Genomic DNA, 21,170 nt, shown 5'->3' on the forward strand with positions numbered 1-21,170 from the left:
TGTTATAGGATCATGTGTTTTAGACTGACCCTTTTTACGTCAGTGTAAGGAGAGGGTCGATTTGTGATGGTCAGACCAGGGGGTAGCAGACCAGTGGATGTCAGATATGAGGAAGATTTGGTCTGCAGAGAATTTGTAAGAGATGACATCAAGCGAGTGACCTTTGATATGAGTTGGTTGCATTGGAGGAATGGAGGAAGGTTGAGGTCACAGAGGTGAAGGAATTCCTTGCATTCGCGAGTGTAGGCAGTTGGGGTCCTCTAAGTGTAGGTTTAAATCCCCTATTAATAATACATTGGAATTATTGATGCATGTATTTGTTATAAAGTCCATGAAGGTGGATGGGAGGTCTCTTCCACTACGCATGATGTATTGTAAGCCACTTTGAGCCTGCAAAGAGGTGGGATACAAATGCAATAAATAAATAAATAAATAAATAAAATAGAATAGAATACAGGTTAGATGGTCGTTTAGTGGGGGACTGTAAAGTTTGATTGAAGCAATTTCGAGCTCTGGTGTAATGGTTTCCATGATAGGTTCAGTGGAGAAGGTAGATCTGTAGATGAGTGCTATACCTCCACCTCTTTTTACTTTTCTTGTCCAGTGTCAGATTTTATAACCAGGTGGGCATAGATCGAGTATGATGGGATCTTTTGAGTCATGGAGCCAGGTTTCTGTGATGAAGAGGAGGTCAAGATTGGGAATAACATATATAAAATGTTTGTACGTTTGGGTAGCTTGCCAGGTGCCCTTGACCTGGATTGGCCGCTGTCGGGGACAGGATGCTGGGCTCGATGGACCTTTGGTCTTTTCCCAGTATGGCGTTACTTATGTACTTATGATGTAATCCAGTCTGTAATGAGTTCAGTTTTGTTGACAGCTGATCTGGCATTGATGTATCCCACTCTGACAGTCAGGTGTGTTTCATCAGTCTGGGTGGATATTGATAAGTTGTCTTGTTTTGTGTGTTTTGGATTTAGGTGAGATTGTTTCTGTGTTTGGTGGTGGTCGTCTGGGTGTTGGTGGGTTTCCGTGGTTGTTGTCGATCCGCGGGGATGTGGTTAGCTTAGTTGTTCTTTTGAGGTATTGAAGAACCTGTATAATGTTGATATCCAATGGTGTGGCATGGCAACAAGATATACAAATTCAGCAATAAGATATACTACTACTACTACTACAATTTAGCATTTCTATAGCGCTACAAGGCATACGCAGTGCTGCACAAACATAGAAGAAAGACAGTCCCTGCTCAAAGAGCTTACAATCTAATAGACAAAAAATAAATAAAGTAAGCAAATCAATTAATGTGGACGGGAAGGAAGAGAGGAGGGTAGGTGGAGGCAAGTGGTTAAGAGTCAAAAGCAATGTTAAAGAGGTGGGCTTTCAGTCTAGATTTAAAGGTGGCCAAGGATGGGGCAAGATGTAGGGGCTCAGGAAGTTTATTCCAGGCATATGGTGCAGCGAGACAGAAGGCGCGAAGTCTGGAGTTGGCAGTAGTGGAGAAGGGAACAGATAAGAAGGATTTATCCATGGAGCGGAGTGCACGGGAAGGGGTGTAGGGAAGGACGAGTGTGGAGAGATACTGGGGAGCAGCAGAGTGAATACATTTATAGGTTAGTAGAAGAAGTTTGAACAGGATGCGAAAACGGATAGGGAGCCAGTGAAGGGTCTTGAGGAGAGGGGTAGTATGAGTAAAGCGACCCTGGCGGAAGATGAGACGGGCAGCAGAGTTTTGAACCGACTGGAGAGGGGAGAGGTGACTAAGTGGGAGGCCAGCAAGAAGCAGATTGCAGTAGTCTAAACGAGAGGTGACAAGGGTGTGGATGAGGGTTTTGGTAGAGTGCTTGGAAAGAAAGGGCCGGATTTTACGGATGTTGTAAAGAAAGAAACGACAGGTCTTGGCGATCTGCTGGATATGAGCAGAGAAGGAGAGAGAAGAGTCAAAGATGACCCCAAGGTTTCGAGCTGAGGAGACAGGGAGAATGAGAGAGCCATCAACAGAAATAGAAAACGGGGGGAGCGGGGAGGTGGGTTTGGGGGGGGAAATGAGAAGCTCGGTTTTGGTCATATTTAATTTCAGGTGGCGTTGAGACATCCAGGCAGCAATGTCAGACAAGCACGCTGAAACTTTGGTTTGGATGCAAGGTGAGATATCAGGGGTAGAAAGGTAGATTTGGGAGTCATCAGCATAGAGATGGTAGGAAAAGCCACAAATATACACATTCAGCAACAGGGTATACACAAATAGCAACACGATTTAGCATTAAAGTGAGCTCATTATGGTGCTAGCTCAGTGATGATGGTGCGCCCAGTGTGCGGTCATTAAGACACTCAGCAATGACCAGACAGTTTCAGACTTTGTCTCTATTTTCACATTTGTGCATCCTTCCGTGCCTGGTTTACTGGTACCATCCGGACACAAGGCCCCTGATGGGATTTTCCACCTGAACTTTCACTTCAGAAGCAGTTTCTTGGTCAAGATCAGCTTATGTGGAGGTCAGCCGGAATCCCGAATGTCTGCTGCTGCTGTGTCGGCGTTAGGTTTCTTCCTCGACTAGGCAGCATCCGTGTTCACTGATGTGTTGGAGTGGCGGTTCTCCTTCATTGGACCCAGTCAGAAATGCCTGAAACCCGAGGGCGGTGTCAGTGTTCAGGGCATTTGGAAGGCAGTCTCTCTTGTGCTCTGCGATCTGGGAGCCGCTTCGGTGACTGGTAGCCTCTGGGGCCGTCTCGCCAGTGGTTCTCCTTGGCTGCTTGCGTCGTCGACTCTGGTCGGGTTGTTGATACGCGCTGGGGAGGGGGGGGGGGACTGGTTATCCCTTGTGTGGCAGCAGCGCTTCCTCTGGTGCTGTGTGTTGCCGGGCAGCAGTCGTGGCGATGACGCTTCTTCTGGTGCTTCTTTACTGTTTGCTCTGTCCTGGGAGGGGAGGCGCTGGTGAATGAGAAAAAGGGTAGCTGCTAGATTAATTCTGAACTTTTCCAGAGGCTATTTAAATGTCAGTTTCTATTTCCATCACCTCACCATCCTCAGGGGTATATGGACTGAGTTCTCAAACTTTGGTGTTTTCCACTTCCATGGGCTGGGGAACCTCTTCCTTCTGCTCTGTCTCCCAATTCCACATGTTAGGAGCAAAGTCCAATTAAGGGCTGCTGAATATTGGCTCATGGCCAGTTCAGCACAATTTAACCAGGCAGGAACCTACCTTGTCTGGTTATATCACTTTGAATATTGACCCCTCAGAATTCATTTTTTCTAAAAGAAATGATCTAAAGTGGAAGGAACATCTCATATTTACTGTTGAGTCTGAAATTGTGCTTATAAAATAATCACATGCTAATCAAAGATGTTTTAATATTCACAGGAAAAGCTTAAAATGCACCTGAAGCCTATGAAAAAGATCTGGAGAAGTTTAAATCTACTGAAGGGAAGAAAGCTGAGGGTGGGTGCCTGTCATGCTTATTTTCGAAAGAGAAGGGCGGCCATCTTCCGCCACAAATCGGGAGAAAGGCTTCCTTCTCTCAGGGTTGCCCAAATCGGTATAATCCGAAAGCCGATTTTGGGCGTCCCCGACTGCTTTCCGTCGCGGGGATGACCAAAGTTCCCAGGGGCATGTCGGAGGCGTAGCAAAGGCGGGACTGGGGCATGTTTATCGACCGAGGACAGATGGGCTTCCTCGGCCAATAATGGAAAAAAGAAGGGCGTCCCTGACGAGCATTTGGTGCACTTTACTTGGTCCCTTTTTTTCACGACCAAGCCTCGAAAAGGTACCCGATCTGACCAGGTGACCACTGTAGGGAATCGGGGATGACCACCCCTGACTCCCCCAGTGGATACTAACCCCCTCCCACCCTAAAAAAAACAACTTTAAAAACTTTTTTGCCAGTCTCAAATGTCATACTCCGGTCCATCGCAGCAGTATGCAGGTCCCTGGAGCAGTTTTAGTGGGTGCAGTGCACCTCAGGCAGGTGGACCTAGCCCCATCCCCCCTACCTCTTACACTTGTGGTGATAAATGTTGAGCCCTCCAAACCCCCCATAACCCACTTTACCCACATGTAGGTGTCCCCCTTCACCCATAAGGGCTATGGTAGTGGTGTACACTTGTGGGGAGTGGGTTTTGGGGGGCTCAGCACCCAAGGTAAGGGAGCTAGGCACCTGGGAGCAATTTGTGAAGTCCACTGCAGTGCCTCCTAGGGTGCCCAGTTGGTGTCCTGGCATGTCAGGGGGACCAGTGCACTGCGAGTGCTGGCCCCTCCCATGACCAAATGCCTTGGATTTGGTCGCTTTTGAGATGGGTGTCCTCGGTTTCCATTATCGCCGAAAACCAAGGTCGCCCATCTCTAAGGTCGGCGATCTCAACATTTGGGTCGACCATCGCTAAGGTCGACCTAAATGTTGAGATTTGGGCGTCCCTGACCTTATTATTGAAACGAAAGATGGATGCCCATCTCATTTCGATAATATGGGTTGCCCCGCCCCTTCACGGCGCCATCCTCGGAGATGGATGCACTTAAAGATGGGCACCCCCGTTCGATTATGCCCCTCTGCGTCTCCTTCTGAGCCAGTTTCTTTAGGGTTTTTGTTCCTCTCACTACATCAATCCCCTGGTTGGTTCCTTATTGGCTGAAAACAGGCAGATTTTGAATCTATATGTCGAACAATGGAAAATTGTATTTATTGCAGAGAGGTAGTGTGGTGTGGGCTGCAAAATGGGAAAGGAGCACTGGGCTCAAGCTTGATCCAGTCCAGCAGTGTAGAGTGGGGGACTCTGGGGCTGTTGTGGTGCCAGGAAGGATGGCTGCATGGCTGTGTTACAATGGGGCCTGTTAGGGGGAAGGAATTGGAGCAGTAGCCTAGTTGTGAGAACTGAAAGGGTCTCTGGTGTGGGGAAGCAGACAGGAGCCTGCAAAAGAGAAAGAAGTAAGTTCTATGCCCACTGGGGAAAACATTGGCCTGATTTAGGGCCGTGCTGGACTCCAAAGTGTGGATGTTCTCTGGCAATATTGGAGTGAGCCTGGGAAGCCAACTTGAGCATCAATGGGCCCAAAGCAGGAGCCCTGACAAATTGTGTGCATTGCTGCATTAGCAGAGGAGAACAAGATGCTAATGAATTCTGAGGAAGGGAGAGAATGGGGAGATGCAGGAGGTAGATGCTGGGGAAGAGTGAAATGGAGGCTGCTTGTGGTAAGAAAAGGAGGAAGACCCCTCTTCTGCTCACTTAGAAACAATATGGGGGCAACAGTGGTACTGGGATGGGTACATTGCACATGGGGAGAGAGGCAGAGGGAGTTGCTGGGCAGGGGATGGAGGAGATTGTGAAAGAGGGATAAGCTTCTGGGTATGGTGAGAGAGGAAGGCTGGGAAAAGAGTGGGTGGTGAGAGGAGGAAGGCTGTGCTGGAGTCACCGCTGGTAAAGGAGGAAGTTCTGTACCAGAGCCACCACTGAGATGAGGGTAATGGAGCCACTGCAACAAAATCATTCTAGTGTTACTGAGAATTATCTCTCCATGTTTAATCCAGAGTGAGACACAGATCAAAAGACAGAAAGTGGAGTCTGCGTTTGAGGAGTTACAACAGTTTCTGAATAAGGAGAAGCAGATCCTTCTCTCGAGACTGGAGGAGGAAGAGAAGATTCTCCAGGGAATCAGGGAAAATGTGACCCAGCTAGAACAGCAAAGCTTCACCCTCAAGCAGCTGATATCCGAGATAGAGGAGAAGAGTCAGCAGCCGGCCACCGAGTTACTGAAGGTGAGATTAGCAAATCTGTTTCTAAGGAGGTTACAGATCTTCCAGGAGGAATCAAGGAATTCAAGTAGCAGATCAAAACATCTTAAAATAATGAGGGCTGATTTTTCAAAGCCCTTAGGCAGCCAGCAGCTGCACTTACTACATCAGAGCTTTTAAAATAATTTCTTGGGGTTTAAAAGGCCAAATCCTCCTGCTCTGAAGAAGGTGTAAATTGTTGTATGTGCTCTACACATGTACACACAAGTTATGTGTTTTTAATGATCTATATTTGACACACTGAGTGAAAAGGTACCAAATGTGGGGTTACAAATGTAACGCCGTCTTGGGCATTTCTGGGTTCGGAGTCTGATCCAGTTGGAGCTTCCCAGGGCCAGTATCAGTCGGACCCTCATTGTCTTGGCACTCGGTGCCTCCACCTGGGAAAATAAGGGTTAGCAGGTGGGATGAATCTCTTCTCTCCCACGAGCCCCCCACTCTGAAAAAAGAAAATCAAGTCTACTTAAACTGTGGAGAACAAGGCTGGCTGTGAAAATGGAATTCTTAATAGATACTATACTCTTTTAAGTTCAACGAGCACTCGGGAGTCAACAGTTCATGCAAACTCAACTGTTTATTCTTCAACTCTGCAAAACAGGAACTTCCAACTGTGTGAACTTTTCAGCTTTGAATGGAAGTCTTCTAAAACCACAATCCTGTATCTCCTTTCCTGGATTTATTAGCAGATGCTCTTCAGCAGGACTATATACACTTTCTACAACACTCCTGTCCATGACTATCCCCAAGAATAAGATTCCCAAAGACTGTGACCCTCTCAGTTGTATATCTCCTGACCTCCCTGCATGGTGACCCATTGCATTGGCAACACCATGATACTGGGATGAGCACCTTCTGACTTCGATCCCACACTCCCGGGCTGGATCTCTCCACTGCCTACCCATCGCTCTCCACCTTCACAGTCGTTGCTTTGCTAAGCCACAACTGTCCTGTAGAGCTAGTGGTTTATTTCTCTAAATTGAGATTCCTCTTTGCTTCTCCAGGTCAGTGGTAGCGGACAATCAGGAAACCAAAGACCCAGTACCATTTCCAGTAGTCCATCCTACCCAGATCCCCCCCCAAGTCTTGTCGGCTACCAGCACCCATGTTTTTAATGTTCTACAGCATAAAAACTATGTGGTATGTGATTTCTGGGGTTAATTGATAAACATTTTTCATTTTTTAAAGCTGTAGTTAGTCCATACCTGAGGCTGAAACTTTGCAGGATTATACAGTTGATATCCCTCTATCCTCTTGTAGAAATAAGTCACTTATCCCACTTTTGATACCTTTTCACCCAGTGGGTCACATATGCACATATCTCAGGCCCTTGAGAATGTCTACAGGCAGGGTTCACTTGCCTCACTTTTGATACCTTTTCACCGAGACATCACAACTCTACCTCTGCCCAAACCAGGCCCTTGAGAGTATCTACATGGAGATCATGGATCAGAACCACTAAGGAGGTTTCAGTACTGTGCCCCATCCAAAAGTCTGATTGATTGTCATGAAGGATGTGTGTTTTCTCTACAACTTAGGAGATAAATGGTAGGTTTGAAGCAGGTTGATACATTTGTTTCCATAATGAGGTTGTGTGTTTCTTATAGATTTTTGGATGTTGATCATAGAAATGGCATCAAAAATCTTGTAGCTGTTATGTGATTGAGCAGAGCTGTGAGTAGAGTATCCTAATGTATAATGTGTTCTCATAAACTGTGAAATCTAACTAGAAATATTCTCTGTTTCATTTCTCTTTAGGATGTGAAGGATGCTCTGAACAGGTATAAGTTGGTTTTCTGTCCTTTTCTATGTGGCTGGATAGATTTGAGTGAGGAAGAAGGGAATTAATTGATTGGTGAGAAGGAGAGAGAATTGAGAATAAGAGAGAGGGAGCTGGGATTGAGTGAGGAGAGGGAGAGTTAAGGTGTGGAGGAGGCACTGAGAAATGAAGGGGAAGAGATGGAGGAGAGGGGAGGAGAATTACAGACCTACCCTCCCTTCCCCCTGACTCTCCCTTTTTCATCCCTGTACTGCCAGAATGTCTCTCCTCCTCTCTTCCTGTCCTCACCTATGTGGCCCTCCATGAATCCTCGCTTCATTCCCACCAAACTTTACCCTGTGAATCTCCTTTCCACCTCTACCCTGCCAGTGGTGCTGCCCCTCAACCCTAGTACAGAAGGAGGTGCTGGTGATGGTCTCTTTTCTGATGCTCTCCATAAGAGAGTAATTCTATAAAAATGTGTTTATATTTTTTTTATGGTAAATAAACATATGGATAATTGTGAGCCAGTCAATATTGTTTATCTGGATTTTCAGACAACATTTGATAAAGTTCCCCTTGAATTTCTCATGAAGAAACAAAAACGTCATGGGATTGGAGAGAGTGTCCTCTTGTGGATTAAGAACTGGTTAAAAGATAGAAAACAGAGTAGGGTTAAATGATCAATATTCTCAATGGAGAAGGGTAAATAATGGGGTTCCTCAGGGTCTGTGCTGGGACCTCTACTTTTTAACATAGTCACAAATGATTTAGAAATGGGACTAATGAGTGAGGTGATTAAATTTGCTGAGGACATAAAATTATTCAAAGTTCTTAAAACACAAGAGGATTGTGAAAATTTGCAAGAGGACCTTACATGACTGGGAGACTGAATCCAACTGGCAGATGACATCGGGACACGCTAGGGAGGTAAAATTCCTTGATGAAATCAGGGACAGCTTTATGAAGCAGCTGGTACAGGAGCCGATGAGAGAAGGAAAAATTCTAGACCTAGTCCTTAGTGGAGTGCATGATCTGGTACGGGAGGTAATGGTGCTGAGGCCACTTGATAACAGTGATCATAATATGATCGGATTTGATATTAGCTTTGAAGTAAGTATACATAGGAAATCAAATGCATTAGCCTTTAACTTTAAAAAATGAGACTATGATAAAATGAGAAGAACAGTGAAAAAAAACTTAGAGAAGTGATTGTGAGGGTCAAAAATTTACATCAGGTGTGGATGCTGTTCAAAAACACCATCCTGGAAGCCCAAGCCAAATATATTCCGCATATTAAGAAAGGAGGACGGAAGACCAAATGACAGCCGGCGTGGTTAAAAAGTGAGGTGAAGGAAGCTATTAGAGCTAAAAGAAAATCCTTCAGAAAATGGAAGAAGGAACTGACTGAAAATAATAAGAAACAGCATAAGGAATGTCAAGTCAAATACAATGCGCTGATAAGGAATGCTAAAAGGGACTTCGAAAAAAAGTACATAAGTAATGCCACACTGAGAAAAGACCAAGGGTCCATCAAGCCCAGCATCCTGTCCATGACAGTGGCCAATCCAGGCCAAGGGCACCTGGCAAGCTTCCCAAACGTACAAACATTCTATACATGTTATTCCTGGAATTGTGAATTTTTCCCAAGTCCATTTAGTAGCGGTTTATGGACTTGCGTTGGAGACAAAAACACATAGTAAATTTTTTTTTAGGTATATTAAAAGCAGGAAGCTGACAAAAGAATCGGTTGGACCACTAGATGACCAAGGAGTAAAAGGCGATCAGGGAAGACAAAGCTGTAGTGGAGAGATTAAATGAATTCTTTGCTTCGGTCTTCACCGAGGAAGATTTGGGTGGGATACCGGTGCCGGAAATGGTATTCGAAGCTGACGAGTCAGAGAAACTTAATGAATTCTCTGTAAACCTGGAGGATGTAATGGGGCAGTTCTACAAACTGAAGAGTAGCAAATCTCCTGGACCGGATGGTATTCATCCCATAGTACTGATAGAACTGAAAAATGAGCTTGCAGAGCTATTGTTAGAAATATGTAATTTATCCTTAAAATCGAGCGTGGTACTGGAAGATTAGAGGGTGGCCAATGTAACGCCGATTTATTAAAAAAAGGTTATTTATTTATTTATTTGTTGCATTTCTATTCCACATTTTCCCACTTTTTGTAGGCTCAATGTGGCTTACATAGTTCCAGAGAAGTGTTTGCCAGCTCCAGAGTTAACAAATACAGAGTGATGTTGTGGTAAGATAACGTTCATGTAGCAGGAGAGTTGTGTTATGTCCTTATCGTACTTTGTTTTGTTGTGTTGCAGAAGATCGGTCATTTATGTTGGGTCGGTAGGGTATGCCTGTTTGAAAAGGTTGGTTTTCAGTGCTTTCCAGAAGTTTAGGTGGTCGTTCACACTTTTCAAAGCTTTTGGTAATGCGTTCCATAGTTGTGTGCTTATGTAAGAGAAACTGGATACGTAAGTTGATTTGTATTTGATTCCTTTGGAACTTGGGTATTGCAGATTTAGGTACGTCTGTGATGATTCGGATGTGCTTCTAGCTGGTAGGTCGATCAGGTCGGTAATATATCCCGGAGCTGTGCCGCGGATAATTTTGTGAACCATTGTGTAGATTTTGAAAGCTATACGTTCTTTGATTGGGAGCAAGTGAAGTGTTTCGCAAAGGGGTTTGGCACTTTCAAATTGTGTTTTTCCGAAGATGAGTCTGGCTGCCGTGTTTTGGGCGGTATGGAGTTTCTTTAAGATTTGTTCTTTGCATCCTGCATAGATTCCATTGCAGTAGTCTACATGGCTTAGTACCATTGATTGTATCTGGTTGTGGAATGTTCCCTGCGGGAGGAGTTGTTTTACTCTTTTTAGTTTCCACATCGCATGGAACATTTTCTTCATTGTGGCTTTTGCTTGGTTCTCTAGTGTTAGGTTGTGGTCTATTGTAATGCCGAGGATTTTCAGGCTGCCTGATATTGGGAGTGTGTGATCTGGGGTGTTGATAGTTGAGGGGTGGCCTGCACTGTGTTGGGATGAGAGAATGAGACAGTGTGTTTTACCTTTGTTGAGCTTTAGTTAGAATGCATTTGCCCATGATTCCAAGATGTACAAGTGTTGTTGATTTGGTAGGTGATTTCTGTCAGTTTAGATTTGTAAGGAATGTATATTGTGACATGGTCCGCATAGATGAGAGGGTTAAGGCCATGCTTGGATAAGGACTTGGCTAGTGGGGTGTGAGAGTGCAGGTGAAAGGGGATCCGGGAAGGCACAAAGAAAGGGGGTACAGGGATCTGGAGAATCCCAACGGGGCAGATTTCATGTGCACAACACCCACATTCAGAAAGCTGGGCTACCGGAGGCAGAGAGGTTGGCTGGGTTAAGGAAGAAGGGGAGGAACTACCAGTCCCAGAATCCTTCTCTTCCCCACCCGGCTGTGCAAGAGTTAGGGGAGGAGATAGAAGATTGGGAAATGGTCTCTGAGGAAGGTGATGAGGGCCAGCTGGAGAGATTGGGGGCGGGGGAAGTTGAAGAGGAGAATAAAATGGAGATTACTGAAGGACTAGGGGAGGAACAGATGGAGATTGGAGCCCTGGCTCAAACCCAAAAAGCTGCTGTAAGAGGGTGGCTAGCTGTACCTTGGAGAGACTGGTGGAAGACCGGAGGAGAGAGGCTGAGGCACTGGGGGAAGTCTCTACTAAAGAGGAAACAGGTGCAGCCTGTGGGAGAGAAAGAGAGCTGGGCACAATTGAAACCCCAGCCTGAACCAGGTGGGAATAAAGCTGTGTAACCGTGCTGTAAGAAGGTGCAAGAAAGACTGTGTAAACTGTTTCATACTAAAAAGGTCTGGGCTGCAACCTACCAAGCTATTTGGTTTTTCCCTCTGATAATGTACTGTTCCCTAAGTGAAGTAATCTGAGCTAAAGTGAAGTGAAGTTATATGGATATGGACTGCTTTTGAACCTGAATTTGACTGTGTTGAACCTGAATTGTGCTCTGGGCTGCTAGCCTAAACAACCTGGAGTGAAGGGTGTTTTGTTGATTTGAAGCAAGAAAATAAAAGCTCTTACTTATAAACATTGGGCTTTGAATGTGCCTCTGTGAAAGGAACGGAGGGAGGAGGAAGTCCTGGGAGTTCACAGGGCCGGCAGCCAAGGCTCAGCAGAGCCAGATTGCTGTGGAGTGAAGGCAACAGTCGTGTGGAGGAAGAGGCAGCTAAGCAGCGTCAAGCTTGGCTGGGTCCTGGATGGCAACCCATCTACAGGGGTCATCATTATATTGAACAGGATCAGTGGTAGCAGTGATCCTTGGGGTACTCCGCAGTCTGATTTCCATGGCGAAGATATGTTAGAGTTAGATTTTACTTGATATGATCTTGTGGTTAGGAAATCCTTGATCCAGTTAAGTACGTTTCCACCGATCCTGAGCTTATCTAGTAGTTGTATTAGTATGTTATGGTTCACCATCTTGAAGGTGCTGGACATGCCAAATTGGAGGAGGAGGATGTTTTTGCCTTCCGCTATTTCCTGTTTGCATTTGGGTAGTAGAGTGAGAAATACTGTTTCTGTACTGTGGAGGGGGTGAAAACCTGACTGTGATTCGTGTAGTACTGAGGTTCCAGAGGAGATCTGGGAAATTATAGACTGGTGAGTCTGACGTCGGTGCCGGGCAAAATGGTAGAGACTATTATTAAGAACAAAATTACAGAGCATATTCAAAAGCATGGATTAATGAGACAAAGTCAACATGGATTTAGTGAAGGGAAATCTTGCCTCACCAATCTACTACATTTCTTTGAAGGGGTGAACAAGCATGTGGATAAAGGGGAACCGGTTTATATTGTGTATCTGGATTTTCAGAAGGCATTTGACAAAGTACCTCATGAAACACTCCAGAGGAAATTGGAGAGTCATGGGATAGGAGGTAGTGTTCTAATGTGGATTAAAAACTGGTTAAAAGATAGAAAACAGAGAGTAGGGTTAAATGGTCAGTATTCTCAATGGACAAGAGTAGTTAGTGGGGTTCCCCAGGGGTCTGTGCTGGGACCTCTGCTTTTTAACTAGTGAGGTAATTAAATTTGCTAAAAGTCGTTAAATCACGGGAGGATTGTGAAAAATTACAAGAGGACCTTACGTGACTGGGCACGCATCTAAATGGCAGATGACATTTAATGTGAGCAAGCGCAAAGTGATGCATGTGGGAAAGAGGAACCCAAATTATATCTACATCATGCAAGGTTTTACGTTAGGAGTCATGGACCAAGAAAGGGATCTAGGTGTCGTCGTTGATGATAGGTTGAAACCTTCTGCTCAGTGTGCTGCGGCTGCTAAGAAAGCATATAGAATGTTAGGAATTATTAGGAAAGGAATGGAAAACAAAAATGAGGATGTTACAATGCCTTTGTATCACTCCATGGTGCGACTGCACCTCGAATATTGTGTTCAATTCTGGTCACCGCATCTCAAAAAATATATAGTGGAATTAGAAAAAGTGCAGAGAAGGGTGACGAAAATGATAAAGGGGATGGGACAAATTCTCTATGAGGAAAGGCTAAAGCAGCTAGGGCTCTTCAGCTTGGAGAAAAGGCGGCTGAGGGGAGATATGATAGAGGTCTATAAATTAATGAGTGGAGTTGAATGGGTAGATGAAAAGTGTCTGTTTACGCTTTCCAAAAATACTAGGACTAGGGGGCATGCGATGAAGTTACAATGTAGAAAATTTAAAACGAATCGGAGAAATGTTTTCTTCACTCAACGTGTAATTAAACTCTGAAATTCGTTGCCAGAGAATGTGGTAAAGTCGGTTAGCTTAGCGGAACTTAAAAAAGGTTTGGCCGGCTTCCTAACGGAAAAGTCAATAGACCGTTATGAAATGGACTTGGGGAAAATCCACTATTTCTGGGATAAGCAATGTAAAATGTTTTGTACTTTTTTGGGATCTTGCCTGGTATTAGTGACCTGGATTGGCCACTGTTGGAAACAGGATGCTGGGCTTGATGGACCTTTGGTGTTTCCCAGTATGGCAATACTTATGTACTTATAACATTTAGATCTAGATTCTATAAACCTTAAACATCTAAGTGAAAAACGCACAAAATCAAGCCATTAGGACATATGAGGGCCAGCATTCTTAGTAGACTGGCCACACAGACATCCCAGCAGAGCAGTGGGGCACCCTAGGGGGCGTGCAGTGGACTTCACATAAAAGGTCCAAGGTATACATCTTACCACTGCCCCATTATCTTGTATGGTGAGACCCCAAAACCCACCAAAAAACTACTGTATACAACTACAATAGCCCTTATGGCTGCAGGTCTCACCTATATGTAGGTACAGTAGTCTTTTGGTAAGTTTTGGAGGGCTCACACTTTCCACCACAAGTGTGACAGAGTGAGATATGGACCTGGTCGCCTTCTCTACAGTACACTGCACCGACCACTAGGCTACTCCAGGGACTTGATTGTTGCTGTAATAAGACGGACCATAACATCTGAGGCTGTCATAGAGGCTGTTATATACTGTTTCTTTCACATCTTTGGGGAGTGGAAGGGGGTCAGTGACCACTAGGGGAGTAGGGGGGGGGGGGTCATGCCTTAATTCCTCCAGTAGTCATTTGGTCATTTAAGGCACCTTGTTTTGACTTAGTTGTGATAAAAACAAAACATCTAAATTGTAGCCCTGGATATTTTTGTTCCATTGTGGCAGAAAAACATCCGAGTATTAGGAATGCCTAAATCCCACCCCTAACACTCTCTCTTGCGTAGCAAAATGTTTAAAAAATGGGTTTCAAAAATAGCGATTTCCAAATGCCATTTTGTGCCACTTTGAATGTTTTTCTAGTTCAAAAAGTCAGTTCCATAATCACAGAAAACTGAGTGTTCATGATATATTTCATTCCTTCCACTCTCTATCCCCTGGGTGTGAACATCTGCCAGAATAATCCCAATGATTCTCTAACTCATAGGTTAATGAAGTTTCCAGAACCAGAGGCTGTTTCTACTGATCTGAAAATGGGTTTCCAACTGAGCTACCCACAGCAGCTGAAGAAATGGATTACAAAATTTGGGGGTGAGAAATTGATCGCTTTTTAATTTGGTTTGTCTTCTTTTCAAATGCTCTGGATGATTCCACTAAAAATGTGCAGAAATCCTATATAATAAAACTCACCCTCAACGTTCTGAAGACACTGACGTCAGTGAAGCCAAGCCACTGACGTCACTTCCTTCAAGACGGGTTCGAAGGGTTTGTGGTGGTGAAGCCACCGAAATCGCCAAGTTTCGGGGCCCCGCCCTCGCGTCAAACATGATGACGTTGAGGGCGGAGCAATGGCGTCACACATCGAGGGCGGAGCAATGGCGTATGGTGCGTTCAGGAGGTGTGGAGCAATGGCGTCAGAACAACGAAGGGGTCGGTAGGTAGGTAGGTCGGTAGGTAGGGAGCGAGGGAGAAGGGGGGGTGTTGGGGAGGAAAACCTTGCTAGTGCCCATTTCATTTGCTCCAGAAACGGGCCTCTTTTACTAGTAAAAGTATAAATCTGAGATTTTCAGTGCTGGGCTGTACCAAGATACTGAGTATATGGATATATATTGACTGGCAATATTCTGACGGGTACCGAATAATAACCCCCAGATAAAGTTTCCATATCCCTTTTGTTGTCCTAACTTTATCCAGATAGTTACTGAGTCACTAAACTGAATCTTGCCACTAATGTGGTAACTTCTGACTCTTCCGATTCTGAACCTCCAAACCATCCTGGCACTGTGTCGATAATGCCAAGAGAAATTTCAGCGCTATTATTGACCCTGAGATTGGCAAGTTTAGTGTGGGCAGTGGAAGTGTATCAGAGACAGAAGTACAATCCGTTTGTGGAGTTGTTGCAGTATAGTGACAGGGTAACTTATCAAGAAACTATTATCTATTGGTGAAAATCTGAGAGAATTCTGACCACAGACAGAAAGACTGAACATCTCGGTAGATGGAGTCCATAAGCCCCATCCAGTCTGCCCATCTCACCTTCCACAGATCTTCAACCATCATTTTGCAGATCCTGAGAGATTCTTTTGTCTTCCACAGATCCACCTTCCTTTCCATGAAAAACTATTTCCTCAGCTTGGTTTATGTTTATTAACATTTTTTATACCGCTTAACTTTCACATACTCCTACTGCCACAGGCCACTTTTTCCCGTGCCTTGGTAAAAGGAGGGTGAATGTTGAAAATCAGAAAGAGTAACTAGAGCACCAGAGTGAATAAAGCGTAAAGAAAGTGATCAAAAATAACTCTAACGCCAGAATAATTCAAGTGTGAAAAATGAAAAGAAGTCGTCAGAAACCTTTAAAAAGAGTATGAAGAAATCTTGGTGCTATAAAACAAATTAATAATCGAACATAAGACCACACTGGCTTTACTTGCCACATGGCCGTTGCCTTCAGGAAAGACTGACTAACCCTTTTATTTATTTATTTTATTTATTTGTTACATTTGTACCCCACATTTTCCCATCTATTACACCAGTTCAGGCCCCCTTTTGCCTCAGCTTGGTAAAAGGGGTCCTTTAAGAACAACCAAATCAAACACTTGCAGATGGTAAAAAATCATGGTACAACCAAAATCAGAGTACTAACTAGAAGATGTCATAAACAACACGTACTCTCCCACCAATAATTAAACGCAAAGAAACATTTAACTGTTAATATAGACCAAGTGGCAGATGTAATATATTAAAGGATGTATTTTTTAAGCACAAGTTTGCTTCAAATGGAAACAAATATATCAAATAGTGGCCAACAATGAGCAACAGAGCCATAATATAAAAAATAATAAAAATAAAAAAATGTGGAAGGCACTAGGCAGCTGGACAAAAAAAGCGTCAAATATCTAAAATGACAAGTTGCCAAAAAACCATCAACCCAAACTCATTCTCTTGCCAGAGTTTAAAACAAAATGGATCAACTGAGTGACATTGTAAATATAAGGGTCCTTTTACTAAGCCACAGTAAAAAGTGGCCTGTGGTACTACGAGTGCGTCTTTTGAGCGCGGGATGGGCCATTTTTTACTGCGTCTAGGAAAAAGGACCTTTTTGTAAGGAGCTGGAAAATGGATGAAAATTGAAACCTGCACGAGTCCACTTTTGTCCTGAGACCTTACCGCCACCCATTGACCTAACATAGTAACATAGTAAAATAGTAGATGACGGCAGAAAAAGACCTGCGCGGTCCATCCAGTCTGCCCAACAAGATAAACTCACATATGCTACTTTTTGTGTATACCTTACCTTGATTTGTACCTGTCCTTTTCCAGGCACAGACCGTATAAGTCTGCCCAGCACTATCCCTGCCTCCAAACCACCAGTCCCGCCTCCCACCATTGGCTCTGGCACAGACCGTATAAGTCTGCCCAGTACCATCTCCGTCTCCCGCCACCGGCTTTGCCACCCAATCTCGTCTAAGCTCCTTAGGATCCATTCCTTCTGAGCAGAATTCCTTTATGTTTATCCCACGCATGTTTGAATTCCGTTACCGTTTTCGTTTCCACCACCTCCCGCGGGAGGGCATTCCAAGCATCCACTACTCTCTCCGTGAAAAAATACTTCCTGACATTTTTCTTGAGTCTGTCCCCTTTCAATCTCATTTCATGTCCTCTCGTTCTACTGCCTTCGCATCTCCGGAAAAGGTTTGTTTGCAGATTAATACCTTTCAAATATTTGAACGTCTGTATCATATCACCCCTGTTTCTCCTTTCCTCCAGAGTGTACATGTTCAGGTCCGCAAGTCTCTCCTCATACGTCTTGTAACGCAAATCCCATACCATTTTTGTAGCTTTTCTTTGCACCGCTTCAATTCTTTTTACATCCTTAACAAGATACGGCCTCCAGAATTGAACACAATACTCCAGGTGGGGCCTCACCAACGACTTATACAGGGGCATCAACACCGCCTTTCTTCTGCTGGTCACACCTCTCTCTATACAGCCTAACAACCTTCTAGCTAGGGCCACCGCCTTGACACACTGTTTCGTCGCCTTCAAATCCTCAGATACTATCACCCCAAGATCCCTCTCCCCATCTGTACCTATCAGACTCTCCCCGCCTAACACATACGTCTCCCGTGGATTTCTACTCCCTAAGTGCATCACTTTGCATTTCTTCGCGTTGAATTTTAATTGCCACACCTTAGACCATTCTTCTAGCTTCCGTAGGTCCTTTTTCATGTTTTCCACTCCCTCCGGGGTGTCCACTCTGTTACAGATCTTAGTATCATCCACAAATAGGCAAACTTTACCTTCTAACTCTTCGGCAATGTCACTCACTAATATATTGAACAGAATCGGCCCCAGCACCGATCCTTGAGGCACTCCACTACTCACCTTTCGCTCCTCCGAGCGAATTCCATTCACCACCACCCTCTGGCGTCTGTCCGTCAACCAGTTCCTAATCCAGTTCACCACTTCGGGTCCTATCTTCAGCCCATCCAGTTTATTTAAGAGCCTCCTGTGGGGAACTGTGTCAAAAGCTTTGCTGAAATCTAAGTAGATTACGTCCATAGCTCGTCCCTGATTCAATTCTCCTGTCACCCAATCAAAGAATTCAATGAGGTTCGTTTGGCACGATTTCCCTTTGGTAAATCCATGTTGTCTCGGATCTTGCAACTTATTGGCTTCCAGGAAATTCACTATCCTTTCCTTCAGCATCGTTTCCATTACTTTTCCAATAACCGAAGTGAGGCTTACCGGCCTGTAGTTTCCAGCTTCTTCCCTATCACCACTTTTGTAAAGAGGAACCACATCCGCCGATCTCCAATCCCTCGGAACCTCTCCCGTCTCCAAGGATTTATTAAACAAATCTTTAAGAGGACCCGCCAGAACCTCTCTGAGCTCCCTCAATATCCTAGGGTGGATCCCATCCCGTCCCATGGCTTTGTCCACCTTTAGCTTTTCAAGTTGTTCATACACACTCTCTTCCATGAACGGTGCTCTATCCACTTCAATCTGATTTGTACTTTTTGCAGTCCATTGCGGTCCTTCTCCAGGATTTTCTTCTGTGAAAACAGAAGTATCTATTTAGCAAATTTGCTTTTTCTTCATCATTATCCACATAGCGGTTTGCAGTATCTTTTAGTCTCACAATTCCCTTTTTAGTCATTCTCCTTTCACTAATATACCTCAAGAAAATTTTGCCACCCCTCCTTACATTTCTAGCCATTTGTTCTTCCGTTTGCGCTTTTGCCAGACGTATCTCTCTCTCAGCTTCTTTCAGTTTCATCCGGTATTCCTCCTTATGTCCCTTTTCTTGAGTTTTTTTGTATTTCTGGAACGCCAACTCTTTAGCCTTTATTTTCTCAGCCACTTGCTTGGAGAACCATATCGGTTTCCTTTTTCTCTTGCTTTTATTTACTTTCCTTACATAAAGGTTCGTGGCCTTATTTATAGCTTCTTTCAGCCTGGACCACTGTCCTTCCACTTCTTGTATTTCCTCCCATCAGCTCCTTCCTCAGGTATTCCCCCATTTTACTAAAGTCAGCATGTTTGACATCCAGGACTTTGAGTTTTGAGTGGCCACCCTCCTCTTCAGCCGTCATATCAAACCAAACCGTTTGATGGTCACTGCTGCCCAGGTGGGCACCCACTCGGACATTTGACACATTATCCCCATTTGTGAGTACCAGATCTAGCGTCGCTCCCTCCCTCGTGGGTTCCAACACCATTTGTCTGAGCAAAGCACTTTGAAAAGCATCCACGATCTCTCTACTTCTTTCTGATTCCGCAGACGGTAAGCTCTCATGCGCTACCAGCGCGGTAAACATATAGCACGCGCCAACTGTTTATTTTCTACCATGCTAGCTCACGTGCTAGCCAGGCGGCAGTGCCAATTTGGCGCTCACTGTACACACATAGGCCCTCCCGCGCCTTTGTAAAAGGGCCCCATAGAGAGGCAAACTAAGTCATGAGTGGGGCTGGTTACACATCTAAGCGAAAATGGTGCTTCAAATAAGACAAATAGTACATTACAAATAAAGCGCAGAATCATACTGATGCACTAAAGTAATATATAACCAAAATCAAAGACACAAGGTTGTCATGAAACACTTAGCCACCCACCTGCGGTTATCCTGCAGCAACTTAAAGGGACTATCCCCAACACAGCTGATGTCTGCCTTCACCTGCTGCTTGTGCTCTACACTAGCACCCTCCTCCCATAAACTGGGCCACAACCTTCTCTGGGTATCAAGGTATCCCTAGTGATTTCTAGATTACTTGGGGCCACACTCCCAGTGGTCCCACAGTTCCCAGAAAGCACTCACAGACCCAACACACAAACCACTAGGATTCTTTATCAGTCTAGGCAAACAGGGCGAACAAACAATTATGTTAATTCTCTTTAAAATATTGAACAGTGGAACAAAATAGTGGAAATAGCAAACATTAACAGGTAACTGAAATATTGATTAGTTATAACACTAACTAAACATCTGTATACTGCCTAAACAGTACCTGGGAAGATCAGGACATATAATTCACAGAAAACAAAGGGGCAGACGATCTGCAAACTCCAAGATGGAAAATATATAAAGCAGATCGTTGAAAGGTCAAAATGTATTTTATTAATGTAAACCAATTAAAATATGCATACAATAGCCCTACTGGGCTGCTTCAGGGGCTACTCAGTAATTCTCCACTATCAAAGTAGGAATAAAATGGTAAAAGCAACTGTGTAATAATATACAGTTGATATCTTGAAAAAAACGGCTCATCCAGAGATGTTGAAACAAATGATTAGTGACCTTTTTCCTGGGGGTCAGCTTCTTAGTTGGCTTCTGTTTCTTTTGTTTGGCCCTTCTGAGCCAAACAGAAGCCAGCTAAGAGGATGAGCCGTTTGTCTCATAATGGCGCAAATTGGACAACTAATGAAAAGAATAGTACATATCTCATATAAAAAACACAAAAAAACTAGCATATTATCCAGTCAATATCACACTAATTATGCAGCGTTTTCTCATTATTATGGTTACTTAAAGTGTTGGGGGAGTGAAAAAAGGAATGTTTTGGGGTTGGAATATGGTTGTTTATATGACTGGATTCATATGTTTTTGTGGATTTTGCATTAAAATTATTAAAAAATGCTGACTGCCGTGGGCTGAATATGGGCTGGATAATCTCATGTTCTTACTTTATAACAGCTGTACCATCAGTTCTGTCCAAAGCAACAATGACCTTGCGTTGTCTATTGTCACTCCTATTTGAGTATAACCTGAAGAAGGAATGGGTGATAAGGCAAAGCTTGTTTTATTTTGTTGCATTGCACCCTGGAAGTCATGTGTTTACTAAGTCATAAGCTTATTCCTGGGATAAGCAAAAGAAAATCTGTTTTACTCTTTTGGGATCTTGCCAGGTACTTGTGATCTGGATTCACCACTGTTGGAAACAGGATACTGGGCTTGATGGACCTTCAGTCTTTCCCTGGATGGCTGTTCTTATGTATGAATGTACTTATGAGATCATTGAAGGACATTTTTATAATTCAAAATCTCTAACATTTCTCTCTTTCTTTATTGTTTTTTTTACAACATAAAATCACATCCTGCAGAAATTGGTAAGTTTTATTCAGTTAGCAACTTATATATTTT

General features: G+C 44.0%; 2 protein-coding genes across 3 annotated transcripts in view; both read left to right on the top strand.

Moving 5' to 3' along the window:
- Nucleotides 1-21,170, top strand: part of LOC115468205 (E3 ubiquitin-protein ligase TRIM39-like) — a 1,720,076-nt gene that overhangs the window by 1,314,210 nt on the left and 384,696 nt on the right. The window lies entirely within an intron of this gene.
- Nucleotides 1-21,170, top strand: part of LOC115468312 (E3 ubiquitin-protein ligase TRIM41-like) — a 35,711-nt gene that overhangs the window by 6,788 nt on the left and 7,753 nt on the right. The window contains exons 2-3 of one of the 2 annotated variants that reach the window (XM_030199956.1): nt 14,513-14,616; nt 20,582-20,585. In XM_030199956.1, coding sequence (XP_030055816.1) covers nt 14,513-14,551 — 39 coding nt within the window. In that variant the 3' untranslated portion in view covers nt 14,552-14,616; nt 20,582-20,585. Of the gene's footprint in view, nt 1-14,512; nt 14,617-20,581; nt 20,586-21,130; nt 21,137-21,170 lie in introns of both variants that reach the window. The other variant, XM_030199955.1, reaches the window with a different exon arrangement.

Source organism: Microcaecilia unicolor, chromosome 4, assembly GCF_901765095.1.
Source record: "Microcaecilia unicolor chromosome 4, aMicUni1.1, whole genome shotgun sequence".
Classification (NCBI taxonomy): Eukaryota; Metazoa; Chordata; class Amphibia; order Gymnophiona; family Siphonopidae; genus Microcaecilia; species Microcaecilia unicolor.